Source organism: Solenopsis invicta, chromosome 5 (assembly GCF_016802725.1).
Source record: "Solenopsis invicta isolate M01_SB chromosome 5, UNIL_Sinv_3.0, whole genome shotgun sequence".
Lineage (NCBI taxonomy): Eukaryota > Metazoa > Arthropoda > Insecta > Hymenoptera > Formicidae > Solenopsis > Solenopsis invicta.
In genome coordinates this window covers 3,915,819-3,932,000 of record NC_052668.1, presented here as the reverse complement: position 1 = coordinate 3,932,000, position 16,182 = coordinate 3,915,819, and the positions used below count along the sequence as shown (strand labels likewise).

At 37.3% G+C, this 16,182-nt stretch overlaps 1 protein-coding gene across 2 annotated transcripts in view; it reads left to right on the top strand.

Moving 5' to 3' along the window:
* LOC105194734 (ribosomal protein S6 kinase 2 beta) overlaps nucleotides 1–16,182 on the top strand; it is a 117,250-nt gene that overhangs the window by 80,042 nt on the left and 21,026 nt on the right. Inside the window, exon 13 of one of the 2 annotated variants that reach the window (XM_026139852.2) lies at nucleotides 2,621–2,914. The exons of the other annotated variant lie outside the window; for it this stretch is intronic. Within the exon in view, the coding sequence (XP_025995637.1) occupies nucleotides 2,621–2,749 (129 nt within the window). The 3' untranslated portion in view covers nucleotides 2,750–2,914. Of the gene's footprint in view, nucleotides 1–2,620; nucleotides 2,915–16,182 lie in introns of those variants that run through there. 2 annotated transcript variants of the gene reach the window in all.

Below are 16,182 nucleotides of genomic sequence, written 5' to 3'. Positions count from 1 at the left end.
TGTTGTCATGCCGGAAGACAACACCTTTTCTGTTGATGAATTCTGGTTGTTTTTCCTTAATCGCTTTCTGTAAACTATCCAGTTGTGAACAGTAGAGCTCTGAATTAATCGTTAGGCCATGTGGTAACACCTCATAATGGACGACTCCCTTCCAATCCCATCATACACACAGCATCACCTTATTTGTCGTCAAATCAGGCTTTGAAGTCGTTTGTTGTGGTTCGCCGCGTTTACCCCATGATTTTTTACGAACGATATTTTTGTATTTTACCTATTTTTCATTGCCCATGATGATTTGCTTCAGAAATGGGTCGATTTTGTTGCGTTTTACTAATATTTTGCTGATGGAAATTTGCTCAATCAAATTTTTTTGCATTAATTTCTGTGGCACCCAAACATCGAGTTTCTTTGCGTAGCCAGCTTTTTTCAAATGATTCTAAACTGTCACATGGTTGATTCTTAGTGCATTGGCTACGTCCTGATAGCTTGCATGCCGGTCTTGCTCGACCAGTTGCAAAATTTCATCGACTTTTTCAGTGACTGGCTGACCAGAGCGAGGTCGATCTTTGACATCAAAATTTTCAGAACGAAATCGTACAAACCACTCCTGCGTCTTGCGTTCACTTACAGCATCAGCGCCGTAAACTTCACAAATTTTTCTGCATGTTTGTGCTGCGTTTTTTCCTTTTTTGTAGAAAAAAAAGCATCATATAACGTATTAAATAAAAAAAATAGTACAATTTGAAAATTAAAAAAAATAAAAAAATAAGAATTTAAAAAGGGATGCCACGCGGACTATAAATTATGATTTTTTTTTTTAAATATAAAAGTGGCTACAACTTGAAAACGACTTTCTTCCGGACCTATGTTTATATAACTTTTTCTTTTGAGGTCCCGAATCACGTCCCAAAATATTTCGGGCGATTTTCCGAACACCCTGTACACACATGCGCGCGCACGCACACACGCGCGCACACACACACACACACACACACACACACACACACACACACACACACACACACAGGGTGTCCTATTTTAATCTATTATCCCAAATATTTCCGTTCTCTTGCATTTTACAAGAAAATGTTTCAGACAAAAGTTGTATGGTTTCAAGGGGTCAAAAGTTTATGTTGACTTGAAGGTCCCGTGAAGGACCTTCAATTTTTTAAATGGGACTGCCTTTTTTTCATTGCATATTCTTGTAGCTTATCTTGAGATTTTTCCAAAGCACTACAGAAAAGTTTATTTTCGTTGAATACTTTCCGAGTTGTAAGGTTTGAAAGCTACAATGTACTGTAAATTTCATGCATCATAACTCGGAAAGTACTTGACGAAAATAAACTTTTTTATAGTGTTTTGGAAAGATCTCGAAATCGACTATAAACAAATGCAATAAAAAATATAGAATGTTAAGAAAGTACTAATACTCTTTAATTAAGGAACTACCGATACTCTAATATTGTATCTTTTATTGCATATTTTTGTAGCTTATTTCGAGACCTTTCCAAAACAATACAAGAAAGTTTATTTTTGTTAAGTATTATCCGAGTTATGACGCATGAAATTTACAGTACACTATAGCTTTCAAGCCTCACAACTTGGAAAGTATTCAACGAAAACAAACTTTCTTATATTGTTTAGGAAAAGTTTCAAGATAAGCTACAAAAATATGCAATAAAAGATACAATATTAGAGTATCGGTAGTTTCCTAATTAAAGAGTATCGGTACTTTCTTAACATTCATGTCAAAATTTACGAGATGTCAATGATGCACAAAACAGCCAACTTTAGAGAAGAGATACATGTATGTCATACAAATTGGCAATGAAAAATGTGTTGATAGGAACGTGAAATTTTTTGACACATAATTACATTTTTATTTATATGAAATAATGTTTCATATTATTACATCATAATACTACGGTATTTGTATTCCCCAACAGGCACATTGTGCGAATATTATTTTATGGTATCACAAATTGACAAAAATTTTGAATAAGTACGCTAAGATAATGCGTTATAACGCAGCAGTTTTGTCGAAATAAAATTTTTAAATATTGTAACATTCGTCAAAAATCAAATAAAGGAGTATACAAATTTTCAACGATTTTGTCACCATTCAGTGATTGTTCCATTTCTACATTTTCTTGTGTATTTTTCTTCGTAGAAACCGAAAATTATAATCAGAATAACCCCACGCTTAATAAAAAAGTTCTTGTTATATGAACATGGTATATATACGCATGTGCACATACGTACGCACGTGCATGCACACGCATATATTTACACGCGCCCACACACACGCACGCGCGTACACGTGCATGCACGCCCGTATACGCACACTACTAATCTTAAAGGTTGAACCAGGTTCTTACTTTAGGAAAGAAATTACTGACTGCACGTCGGCACTTGATATAGGCCTGATTGCACTAACGTTATTTTACGCGAGACTTAAACGTGTATTTGTCATTTTTTTTAAATAAATAAAAACAGATATATTTAGTTGATAATTTTTTTAATAGGATAAAATCTTTGTTTAATAACCATTAAACTTTACACTATATATAACATTTTCTACAAACATATAATAGATCTTATATTGCATCTCTAATTTCAGATGGCAGTTGCAGAAACATACAAAGTAATAGCAAGTAGTCCGAGATCGCCACACATTGGTCCAGTTGTTATGTCCGAATTGGCACGTCGTAGAACACGAGGCAAATCTAGTGGTCTCACCCAAGTTTAACTTTAACATCTGTTGATAGATTTAACTTTTATCTCATAGTGGAGAAATTTAGGATTACAAAATCATGTTAAAAGTACAAGCAAAAGTAGTTTAAAGTGCCCATATTGTAAATAATGTTCACATATCATCGTGCAAAGTATATAACAGAACGTTTATGACAGTGAACCGAATGTGATATTTATTTATAGTTAATTGCATTTATCTATATCTATATAGGATGAAATTTATTAGTTAGACCAGGTTTTTAGCCTCTGAGAGAAATTGTATGTTTAATTAATTTGGCCTGATTGTACCAACATTATTTTGGCATTAAGCAAGAATTAAATATGTGTCTGCCTTTATTTATTTGGAAAGAAAAATAAAAAACGATACATATTTAATTCTTGCTTAACGCTGAACTAACATTAGTACAATTAGTGATTTCTCTGATGGTGTAAAAACTTAGTTTAATCATTAAGATTCATTGTACATATACATGGTGTTCCTGCAATGGGGTATGAACCGCATTGAGGATGTGGAACAGTCGAGAGGAATAAAAAAGTTTTATACTATTTTGGGATATTTGCTAGAATAATTGACTTAAAAATGAAAACGTCTGAACCAATGCGTAGTAACGCCGCACTTTGCAAATTCGGCCCGTCACACCACATTACTTTTCTTTTGCAGTGCGCCATCACCATTGAATGAGGTGCGATGGGCTACGAATTCACAAGGCGCGACGTCACCGCACATTGAGTCACGTTTTACTTTTTAAATCGATAGTTATAGTGAAATTAATCTAAGACTTTTCTGCTCCTCCTGACCGTTTCTACGTTCTTATAATATAACTCATTTCCCATTCCTGAGACAACTTGTATGTATGTATATGTTATATGTGTGTGTATATATGTATGTATGTATGTATGCATATGTGTGTGCGTGCGTGTGTTCGTGCGTGCGTGTGTTCGTGCGTGCGTGTATATGTATATACAGGGTGTCTTATTTTAAAAAATCTATCTCGATAATTCTTTAATGAAGCATTTTCAGCAAAAATGTTTTAGGCAAAAGTTGTATGGTTTCGAGGGGGTCATAAGATGGTGTCATTAATTTCACCTTGAATAGTTGCTTAAAGGTCATGTAAAGGATACTTTCAATTTTTTAAACAGGACTGTCTACTTGATATTGCATATTCTTGTAGCACATCTCGAGACCTTTTCAAAACACTACAAGAAAGCTTATTTTTGTTTAATATTTTTCGAGTTATGACGCTTGAAAGTTACAGTACACTATAGCTTTCAAGCCTCGCAATTCGGAAAGTACTCAACGAAAATAAACTTTCTTGTAGGCTTTTGAAAACGTCTTGACGCCAGCTATTAGATTCTGGAATCAAAAACAGGGTGTTCTATTTAAAAAAGTTAATGTGATTTTAATCTGACCTTGGCGACGCCATCCAAGATCAAACTGATAATTACTATTAGTAAATAGATCTTTTGAAACTCTACAACTTTTATCTGAAACACTTCTGAAATTTTTAGTTTTTGAGATATTTTGCTGTTCCTGTACTTTTCCCTCACCCTGTATATACAAGGTGTCTCAGAAAGCTTGGATCCCCTTTTAAGAGTGGATTCCTTGGAACATTCTAAGAAAAAAAAATCTTAATACAAAAATGTCGAGAGTATAATGGTTTCCAAATTATTCGCGATTAAAGTTTATGAATCACAGAGTTGACATTTTGCGCGCTCAAGTATGGTGATATAACATGCTACTACAAGGATACCTCTTGACATTGAGGTTGTTATATAAATACGCAGTGACATTTATATTAAGAAATTAACCCTGAGACACCCTGTATATATGTATACAGCGTATCCAAAAAGTGTGGAAACCCCTAAATATTTCCGTTTCTTTGCATTTTACAGAAAAATGTTTCAGACAAAAGTTGTGACGCATGAAAGTTACAGTACACTATAGTTTTCAAGCCTCACAACCTGGACAGTACTCAACGAAAAGAAACTTTCCTTTAGTGTTTTGGAAAAGTCTTGATAACAGCTATTAGATTCTAGAATCAAAAATAGGGTATTCTACGAGGTGTGTTCAAAAAATACCGGGAATTTTCGTTTTTTGAAAAAAATATTTATTTATTCGTCTACATTAATGTTATCGCCTTCAAAATAGTCACCATTAGATATTATGCACTTATGCCAACGCTTCTTCCAATCCCCGAAACACTTCTCAAACTCGATCTTTGGGATAGCCTTTAGCTTTTTCAGCGATGCGCTTTTAATGTCATCTATGCTTGTAAAACGACGGCCCTTTAAGATTCTTTTTATTTTTGGAAATAGGAAAAAGTCACACGGAGCCATGTCTGGCGAATATGGAGGCTGGGGCATCATTACAGTATTGTTTTTGGCCAAAAATTCACGAACAAGCAATGAAGTGTGAGCAGGTGCATTATCGTGGTGCAAAAGCCATGAATTGTTTTTCCATAAATTCGGGCATTTTTTTCACCGACTTCTCTGATTGTGATTCGGCGATTGTTCATAACCATTTCTTTCACTTTTTCGACGTTTTCATCGGTTCTTGATGTGCTGGGGCGTCCTTGGCGTTCGTCATCTTCAACGTCTTTACGGCCATCTTGGAAACGATTATACCACTCGTAAACTCTTGTTTTACTCATAGCAGACTCACCATAGGCCTTTGTTAACATTTCACACACTTTGTTACACTTTATGTTATTTTTTACGCAAAATTTGATACAAATTCTTTGATCCATTTTTTTTCAGAAACGAAAATTGCCGAGCTCATAAAAACACGTGTAATCTTAGCGGCTGCCACAGACAAAGTAAACAATGAATACAGCTCAACATTTCAGCATACTTCAGGGGCATGTATACCAACATAAACAAAAAAAAATTTGACTGTCGGACTCTCCAAACCCGCGAAATTTAAAAATTCCCGTTACTTTTTGAACACACCTCGTATTTAAAAAAATTAATGTAATTTCGATCTGACCTTGGTGACGCCATCCAAGGTCAAACTGATAAAATCAGTAAATAGACAGTCAATAGACCTTTTGAAACCCTACAACTTTTGTCTAAAACATTTTTCTGTAAAATGCAAGGGAACGGAAATATTTAGGGGTTTCCACACTTTTTGGACACCGTGTATATACATATATATTTATACAGGGTGATTCAGAATAACCTTATGTCCTTGAAGAAACATATTTCTGAGGTTATTCTGAAACAACTTTTCCTTTGGCAAAAACTTGTCCGAAGCTTACAAGGAGATGACTAGGTGAGAGACCCTGGGATTTTGATCCCAATTTTTTTAATTATTCTGGAGACGAAAAAAAAGTTTACGTCTCCCGGCGTTTCATCGAATAGGCCTTAATTTCAAAATAATAAATTTGTGAAAATTGGCATACCGCGGCGCGTCATATGAGCTTTCCCGGTAACTGTTCTCGCAACAAGTGCAGTCGGCTCCGTGCGTTAGGTGCTTGCTTCGCAATCGTAAGATCCGGGTTCGCTCCCGGGTGTGCAATATTTTTTTTCTTTTTTTTTTAAATAAATATATTTATTTATCTTGATGATATTAATATAGTATGCAAATTTCTAAAATAGAAAATTTAATTCAATATCATTTTCTAAACTTCAATTTAATTTGAAGGGAATTTGAATTCAAGTAATAATATTTGAAATAATAAATAGGTAATAATAATAATAATAATATATAAGTTATTTGAAATGGATAACATATAAAGGCAACGTATCTAAGTTTTCAAATTGTTTAATTTAAAATTTAATTGCAAATAATATTAACAGTATTTTAAAATTCTAGTTTTTAAAATAATTAATCGTAAAAGAAGAATAATAAACAAACATCTGATTGTGAATGTGAATGTAAATACTTTTATTACAGAAGTTAATTATTTAAGTTTTGCAGATTTTACTTATATATTGTTATTATTATTTCCTATTCATTATTTCAAATATTATTACTTGAATTCAAATTCCCTTTAAATTAAATTTAAATTGAAGTTTAGAAAATGATATTGAATTAAATTTTCTATTTTAGAAATTTGCATTCTATATTAATATCATCAAGATAAATAAATATATTTATTTAAAAAAAAAAGAAAAAAAATATTGCACTCCCGGGAGCGAACCCGGATCTTACGATTGCGAAGCAAGCACCTAACGCACGGAGCCGACTGCATTGGTTGCGAGAACAGTTACCGGGAAGGCTCATATAGCGCGCCGCGGTATGGCCAATTTTCACAAATTTATTATTTTGAAACTAAGGCCTATTCGATGAAACGCCGGGAGACGTAAACTTTTTTTTCGTTTCCAGAATAACTAAAAAAATTGGGATCAAAATCTCAGAGTCTCTCACCTGGTCCTCCCCTTGTTAGTTATTAAATTATAAAAAGAAATAGTTATCTAATAACCGGGCATGTATAGCGATGAGATAGGGCCGGTACAATTTACTGTTCGATATGGGCGATTACGTGAGGTGATTGCAATGATCAGCTGACAGCTCGAACACTGTTTTCCCGCCTCTCCTCTCTTTTTTCCGCTTTCTCAAAATTTTTATCCCATTATTCTTATTTTTTTCTTATTTATTTATCAATTCACACACTGACACTAAAATAATGCTAAAATTTAATTATTTGACGTCTTTCTTTTAATAATTTTGTACGAGTAAAAAAATATTCCTTTTAAGTCAAAAATAGCATATTTAAAATGCGTGATTAAAAAATAAAAAAGCAGAGTGAAAGAGAAAGAGATGAGTTTGATCAAATTTGAACGTGTAAACTCACTTATCATCCCACAGCAATTAGCTTTATTTTCACGAAGACAGAATATCCATATTATACTCAAGATTTTCCTCTTTTTTTTTAAATCACATCATTTATCACATTCACTGCAATTATTCTGATCGAAAATTACTAACGCATCACTTTATACATATCACTATCGTCAATTACTATTAATCACTACTAATCACGCGTGAGAATTACTCAAAAAAAGAATCACGTGTTTACCCGACGAACACTCGACACGTGTTTACAACAAAGAGGTTAGGTTATATCCTCTTAGTTTCACGAGCGAGTAGTCGACTAGTTTTATTGTTTGCGGTATCACTGCATGATTGACGTTCTAAAAGTCAGAACGCGATAATTAAAAATTAAAAATATTGTTGCGCCCGTGTGTTGCGCCTGTGACCATGAACTCGAAGATTTCACGGTCATCCCGAACAAGCCCCCAAATGTTGCACTCACGGCGCGTTCACGGCTCACGTTTCTCGAGCGACTGTTTCTTGTCTCATATCAAACTCAGTCTTTTGGCCGTCAAAAATCAGGATGACCTTGAAATCTTCGAGATCACGGTCACATGCACGTGTTTCATTTTTTGAGTAATTTTCACGCGTGATTAGTGACTAATAGTAATTGACAATAGTAATTGATTTGTATAAAGTGATGCATTAGTATTCTTTGAATCAAGAGTATTATTACAGTGAATGTGACAAGTGATGTGATTTAATAAGAAAAGAAAAAAGTCTCGAGTTTAATATGGATATTTTGTCTTTGTGAAGATAAAGGCTGATTGCTGTGCAAGATGATAAGTAAGTATACACGTTCAGACTTGTCTCTCTCTTTCTCTTTCTCACTCTGCATTTTTATTTTTTAATCGGACATTTTAAATATGATATTTTTGACTAAAAGAAATATTTTTTTTTACACGTACAGAATTATTAAAAACAAGACGTCAAATAATTAAATATCGTTTTTAATTTTAGCATTATTTCAGTGATAGTGTATGAATTGATAAATAAGAAAAGAATGAGAATGAGATAGAGGCTTTGAAAGAACAGGAGAGAGAGAGCGAGAGAGAGCAGAAAGGCAGGGAAAGCAGTGTTCGAGCTGTCAGTTTATCATTGCAATCGTTTTACGTATTTGCCCATATTAAACGGTGAGTTACCGGCCCTGCTTCAACGCTATACGCGCCCCGTTATTGAATAACTATTTCCTTTTATTATTTAAAAAGTATGCTTTGTACAAGTTTTTGCCAAAGGAAAAGTTGTTTTAGAATAACTTCAGGAATATGTCTTTTCAAGCACATAAGGTTATTCTGAAATATATACCTGTATGTACACACACGCGCACACACACACACACACACACACACACGCACACGTACATCTGCACTTATATATATATATCTATATATATATATATATATATATATATATATATATATATTTGTCATGTGTTACCATGGTTCCCTAACAGAGTGCAAAATATTTCATTAAGATAAGTAGTTTAATTATTTTTAATTATTTTTTTATATGTCTATATCTCAGATTTAACTAATCAAAAGAATATTGCTTGAAATAATCATATGTACTAATTAATTATGTTTTAATAATCTAAATATTTCAATGTATTATAAAATAAAATTTTATTTGTGCAATGTAGTTAGGTCGAATTAATTTTTTGACTTGATGTACATCAGATATAAATGTCTTGTATTTTCGCCTAAACTTAAGATTTGTAATTTTAAAACACTTGTGTCTCGTTGTTTGCGTGGGTTAGAGTTCTAAAAGAAATATGATTGCAGTAAAACGGAGCAAATAATGTAATCATTGTATTTTAATGTGTTTAGTTAATGATTTGATAAATAAATTAATAATTATATAAATTATTATTTTTGTACTGGTTTCTCGCGTGCGGAATCATTTGTATTTGAGGAAAGTGTACGCAAAAGTTAGTCTTTTTTTTCATATAATTGTCTAATTATTTTAAATTGAAATATTTTTCTGCCGTTTTGTGTGTTTTTGTAAGATTGGTATTGAAGTTTCTAAAACGCCATTCATTATGATTCGATGATGCACATAATGTTAAAAATAACAATTAAATGAACGACGAAAAAACTTTAATATATAAACAAAATGCCTTTGACGCTTATAGCCGAGGGGGAATTCACAACCCAAAATTTTGTACACCAATGCCGATTTTTGGCATTGCTGTAAAACACTGCCGACATTTTTGTACACTGCCGACAATGCTTATTGTTAGTCAATGCCTACAATGCCGTCAATCCTATATTAAAATTAAGGCAATGCCATGCAATTATGAACACTACCGCGTGCCCATTATCATACGCCAATGCCTGCACAAGAATTCTAAAGCTTTCCCGAAGTATTCAAAAATTTTTGTGCTCAACCCCATGATCGACTCTGAAGTGAGCTCACCACTTCCCAACCACTGACGACAATGCCGTCAATATTATAGGTCACTGCTTACTTTTTTCGGCAGTCCACTGCTGAAATTTTGTACACCAATGCCGGCTGTGAATTTCCCCTCGCTTATAGCTTGATCTTAGTGCTAGTGCTGAAATTAATTTTTTACTGGTGAAATGTTTCTCATCTGGAAGGAGATAAACCTAAGATAAATGTCCCAGTTATTGACAGTGTCCCAATTTATGTCAATCGCACTCATTTTCCTTAATAAATCAGCTAATATAAGTCCAATATTTATTCTAAACATGTATTCAAATTTTATTTATATTTGATTACAATACATTTCGAATAAATTTAAAAGCTGTAAAGAATGTTAAAACGTTATAATTACAAGCGTAGTCTGATGACGACAGTCTGAACGCAATTGCTCTCCGTAATCTTAGAAAGAGACAGCTCATACCAGATATCTGTTTGTTGGATCTATTCAGTTGTGCTTTAAATAATTTGATGTAAGTGAATTGTTTTGTCAAGTCGAGATAAAATTTCTGAGCATAAAAATATCAGGGTTTAAAATTTTTGTAGTTAATTCATGTATGTCACTAATGGGTATTAGAATATTTATTTATCTCTATTACTGATAACTCAGAAATAAATACGTATAAAATGATATAAACGCATATATTTCTAAAGAGAATATATATTTTATAAATCTTATTTATTATGAAGTTAAAAAATAGCATTAAGGGGGGACATAGGGTTAGGAGCCCGATTTTTCATGTTTTTTTGAGAATTTTTTTTAGGTAGAAAAAAAATTTTTTTTTTGCAACTTTGGGATCATTTTATACATATTTTGAAGTACATGTCCAAATTTTTTTAAGTCATATTTAAAAATAGAGCAGTTGTAGGCCGCAACCCGTGGACGTTCGCCGCACGAACATGTCGCTTGCGTGACATGTAGAGGTCGTAATTTTCGCCTAAAATCAAAAATCCAAAAATTTTTACGTTTATTACAAGTTTCTCTTCGATATGAACCTCAAATCGGCTAAAAAAATAAAAAATTTGAAAAATTACGCAAGTTTGAAAAAAAACCATCAATTTTCACCGTTTTTTTTTCAGTTATTTGCCCTTAAAAATGCACTTAAAACCCATTTTTTATTCCAATTGAAGGTTCATATCGAAGACAATTTAATAACGAACAATAATCACTTTGGTTTTTAAAAATTGGTTCATTATTTTTTGAGCTAGACGTCACGCAAGCCGAAAAAAAGTCGTTTCGAGAAAAACGCGTTTGAAAAAAAAATGAAAACTGAACGTTTATGGCTTTTAATGAATTATGCGAAGTTCCTACCTTTTAGTCATCGATTCCTGCGCCATATAGCAAGCCTTCTTCTTCTTCATAAACGAGATTTGCGGCCAACATTTGTTCTTTTCGCGCTATTCTCGCTTCTTTGGTCCCTTCTGCCTGCTACAGCGTCAGGTAGTAAACTCGAGCGCGCTCCGTATAATTCTCATAACTTGGGAAGGACTTCGAATTTTGCTTTGAAATTTTCAGAACACATTCTTCAATAGTAATACTATCGATTCATGCTAGTTCCAAAAATTCGAAATTTTGAAACCTCTAACCCTATTTCCCCCCTTAATATCATAATTGATCTCTGTACGATTTAAAAAATAGTATAAATATCAGGTCTTAACTTACAAGTTCTCTTGTTTAAGTCAGTAATCGGGATACTCATATAATTCTGTGTCAATTTGTGATATCTCAATAACTATTACTGTTCCGGAAAGAGAATTGCCACGAGAGGGGGAGGCATCTTAAGTGAATTATATATATTGTAACGTGGCAGTTTTACCTGCCTCGCTACTTTGTCCTCCGCTTAAGCAAAGTGCATATGACCGGGCCGGGCACTAAGCGAAAGAGCAAAATCTCCGGCGGAACTGCGTAGCGTCTATTATTTTGTTGTATTGATACGGGGCTTAATTTCATGTAATCTCGGGCGCCTCGACAAACGTCACCGAAGGAGCAACAGCGATGAGAGAGACGGATAGCGGCAAGAAAAGGAGAAGGCGATCGTTAAGGGTCGGCGCACGGGGAACCGCCGACGGAGAGGAGGACGAGACGAGAGGTGGCGACAAATAAGCGCCGCGCGGAAGAAGCTCGCGCGAGGCACTAAGGATGGACAGGTTAGAGCAGACGAACGGTCAGGATAAGGGCCATCGGATGCCGACTGTCCGTCCGAAATAATGGCGACGGAGGAACGTCGCCTCGAGGAAAAGCAGCTGTCGTTCGCGAGGACGGCAAGAGAGACGAGGATATCGGATGCCGACGGGAACCGCACGACACCTGCGGAGACCCGACACTGCTACCGTGATGTCACGGCTAGATAAGGGCGGCCGCTGATAAGCCGCGCCGCTAGGCGCAAGGGTATCGCGCACCCTGTGGGAGGGGTAGCGCCCATCAATCGCGCACCGAGCGCGATTCTCGCGGCTTTGGCGTGCGATCCGGCGACCCATGTATATGTCAGGCGTGAACGAGCGTGCTGGATATCGGCCTCTGCTATCGGAGTCGGCTATTGGGAGGTGTGCCAGGCCCGAACGAGTCCCCGCAGCTCTAAGAACGGAGGAAGGGCGGTACCGTAATCGAGATGACCCTCTAAAAGCTGTGTAAAGCCACGAGCTGCCGGTGTCGACTGGCTCGCGCTCTGAGGTGGAGCCATTAGGTTAGTGTGCGAGTGCGTCCGCCGCGTGGCGATTGAACGCACCCCTTTTTTCGTGTTTGGCTGGCTCTCCACTTCAAACACGAGACCTTGTCGAAGCACCCAGCAGTCGGCTGCCGCGTGTGCTTTAGCTGTCTCGCCGTAGAAGCTCGCGGACGACCGGCTTCCCAGGAAGCCGCAAAGCCCTTGCGCACGTGCGCGAGTTATGTTACGGCCGTCTGAGCTATCGGTACGTTGTTGTGCCGCACATGTTGGAATAATTTTGTAGTCCGGTTGCGACAACTGCGTTGTCGTCGGCGCGAATCTTTTACTGTGCGTACTTTTTCTTTGAGTTACTTGGTTCGTCTTAGCGAAGGCTCGGCTATCGCGTTCTCGCCGCGCCGTTCAGAACGCGCGTGATTGGCTGTCGTGTTCCGCGCGGGACCAGCCGCCGTAGTTTTCGCTTTTAGCGTAATTGTTGTAAAAGTTAAGGTAATTTTCGCGTTCTGCTTGTGTCTTCCGCCAACTCCTTATCTTTTTCGTTTTTTTTTTTTTATATTGGCTCCTATTTTTTTGTTTTACTATACGCCGCTTTTATTATGCACTATAATACATGTTATTTCTGCTCGTTACATCGACCTCACTTTGCTTAATTTCTCGCCTATCTGTCTCCTCCCGTAAGAGAGGCGCTTTGTCTCTGTCTCCGCTATCCCGCCCCTCTACTGGTCAGAGAAACTAGTTGGCCGCGTGCGAGCGATGATTTCGCGTTTTTGTATGACGAGCTATCGTGTGGTATGAATTAGCGTTTAGCGTTGAAGAGTGAACCCGGCGACGCGACCGGTATAATCGAGTCTGGTGCCCAATCTCGCGATTTAGCGTGAACGTTAACGATCGGTACTTTTGTCGCTCTCGCGCGTGTTTTGCGTATAATCTCAGTTACCTTGCTTGATCGCGTATTTTGCCGTCGCTCTCCGGCGTAAAGAAAATACGTGACAATATATACATACATATATATATATATATATATATATATATATATATATATATATATATATACAGGGTGTTTCAGACCACCCGTACACCCCTTTTCTCTTCGCAGGATTAGGACCAATCAAAAATATGTTCAGACGAAAGTTGTAGGGTTTCAAAAGATCTGTTCAATGATCTTATCAGTTTGACCTTGGATGGCGTCGCCAAGGTCAGATCGAAATCACATTAAGTTTTTTAAATGGAACACCCTATTTTTGATTCCAGAATCTAATAGCTGGTGTCAAGACCTTTCCAAAACACTATAAGAATGTTTATTTTCGTTGACTACTTTCCGAGTTGTGCGGCTTGAAAGTTACACTACCGACAGCATCAGCATTACTCAAGATGTACCATGTGGTGGTTACTTAGTCGGATTTAATCTTGTGTGTGGGTGTGTGCATACGTGCATGCGTATGTGTATGGGGGAGGAAAAGGGGAGTCAAAGTTTTATGTACTCTGCTTTTGTTTATTAACTGGATTGATTATGTTTGATGATCAATCATGTCCAGATTGACTGTATGCATTTTCCCGTGCTTAGCATTATCCAGAATGAACGACGTGGACGTGACGAGAATTTCATCCCATTGGGGTGCTTGATTCACGTGAGTCCCCTTGCCTCTCACGTTTGGGGTGCTTGATTCACGTGAGTCCCCTTGCCTCTCACGTTTGGGGTGCTTGATTCACGTGAGTCCCCTTGCCTCTCACGTTTGGGGTGCTTGATTCACGTGAGTCCCCTTGCCTCTCACGTTTGGGGTGCTTGATTCACGTGAGTCCCCTTGCCTCTCACGTTTGGGGTGCTTGATTCACGTGAGTCCCCTTGCCTCTCACGTTTGGGGTGCTTGATTCACGTGAGTCCCCTTGCCTCTCACGTTTGGGGTGCTTGATTCACGTGAGTCCCCTTGCCTCTCACGTTCGGGAATGAATGAGTGTATGTTTTGTTAAGCGACTAAATGTTCAAAGTGAGCACCATTCTCTGCGATGCAAGCATCAACTCTATTTTGAAAATCATTGGTTGCTCGAAGAATTTCCTCGGCACGTAAGGATCGAATTGCTTCACTTATTCTACGAATCATATTATCCCTCGTAGTCGGACGTTCATGATAGACCAAGTTTTTTATCCTTCCCCAGAAATAATAATCAAGGACGGTGAGATCTGGTGATCGGGGTGGATAATTGATTGGACCGTATTTGCCTATCCACTTGTCGGGGAACATAGTATTTAATGCCGCACGAGCAACTCTCGATGTATGAGACGGACATGCATCTTGTTGGAACCACATGTTCAGGCGCAATTGCAGAGGAATATTTTCTAGTAAGACAGGAAGATCTGTCATTATCAAGGCGGAATATCTATCACCGTTTAGATTTTCGTCAAAGAAAACAGGACCTATGATTTGACTTCCAATAATTCCACGCCAAACATTGACTTTCCAAATGGTTTGATGATCTACTTCTCTCAACCAGTGAGGATTATTTTGTGCCCAATAACGAGAGTTCCAAGTATTAACAGATCCATCACTTTTAAGTGTACATTCGTCAGAAAATAAAATTTTCAAGTGGAAATCAAGTGGTTGCTGTCTTATAAAGTTGCAAAGTACAAGTCTCTGTCTAATATCGTTATAATTCAACGCTTGATGAACAGACATTCTGTAAGGGTGAAATTTGTTATTTTTTAGAATGCGCCAAACACTGATTTTACTAACACCAGAATCTTGTTCTCGTCGTCTTAAAGAATCATAAGGGTTCAATTCTGTCGATGCAAGAATTTCCACTGTTCTTTCATCCATAATCGGACGACGAATTTGTGTACCTTTGTTATGTTGAGGCTGAACGACACCTTTAATTTTGATTCGTTTAGCCAAACGTGAAAAAACATTTCGCGAGTGAGGAGTCCGATCAGGATAACGTTCCCGCCACAATCTTTCCGCTGCAATGAATGTACCTCGACACTCACCTAAAATTAGCAGCATATCATATGCTTCTTCATTGGAATAGGACATGGCTAAATAAACCTAGACTAATAAAGAGGGTCGGATTTTTGTTGCGCGATTGATACTGATATGACGGTTGTAATTTACCGACTTTCCGCGCGCGGATCAGCTCGTCGGGTTCCCGGCGCGAGGCCGCGGAAAGGGTTCGACGCGGGAGAAAGGAAGGTTGGCAGAACGGCTTCGAATAACAGTTGACGCGAGTTCGAGTTTTAATCGTGGATTATACAAGTTTATTTCTTAACTACTAGGTACACGTTTGCGCTATTTACAGATATATACATTTACTACGGCGAGGTAGGCGCGGTTCCGGGGCGGGGATGCGGTCCCCGCGGTCGGTGCGTCGTGTTCCGGCGACGCAGTAGGCGTGGCTTACGGTGCCGTTCGCGGTTCGGGCCGGTGAGACGCGATTGTCCTAGGCGGAGTGGATTCCCGCACGGTATCGCGGTTTTCGCGACGGGGATCGTCGCAGGTAGGCTGGACGCGCGACACCCTG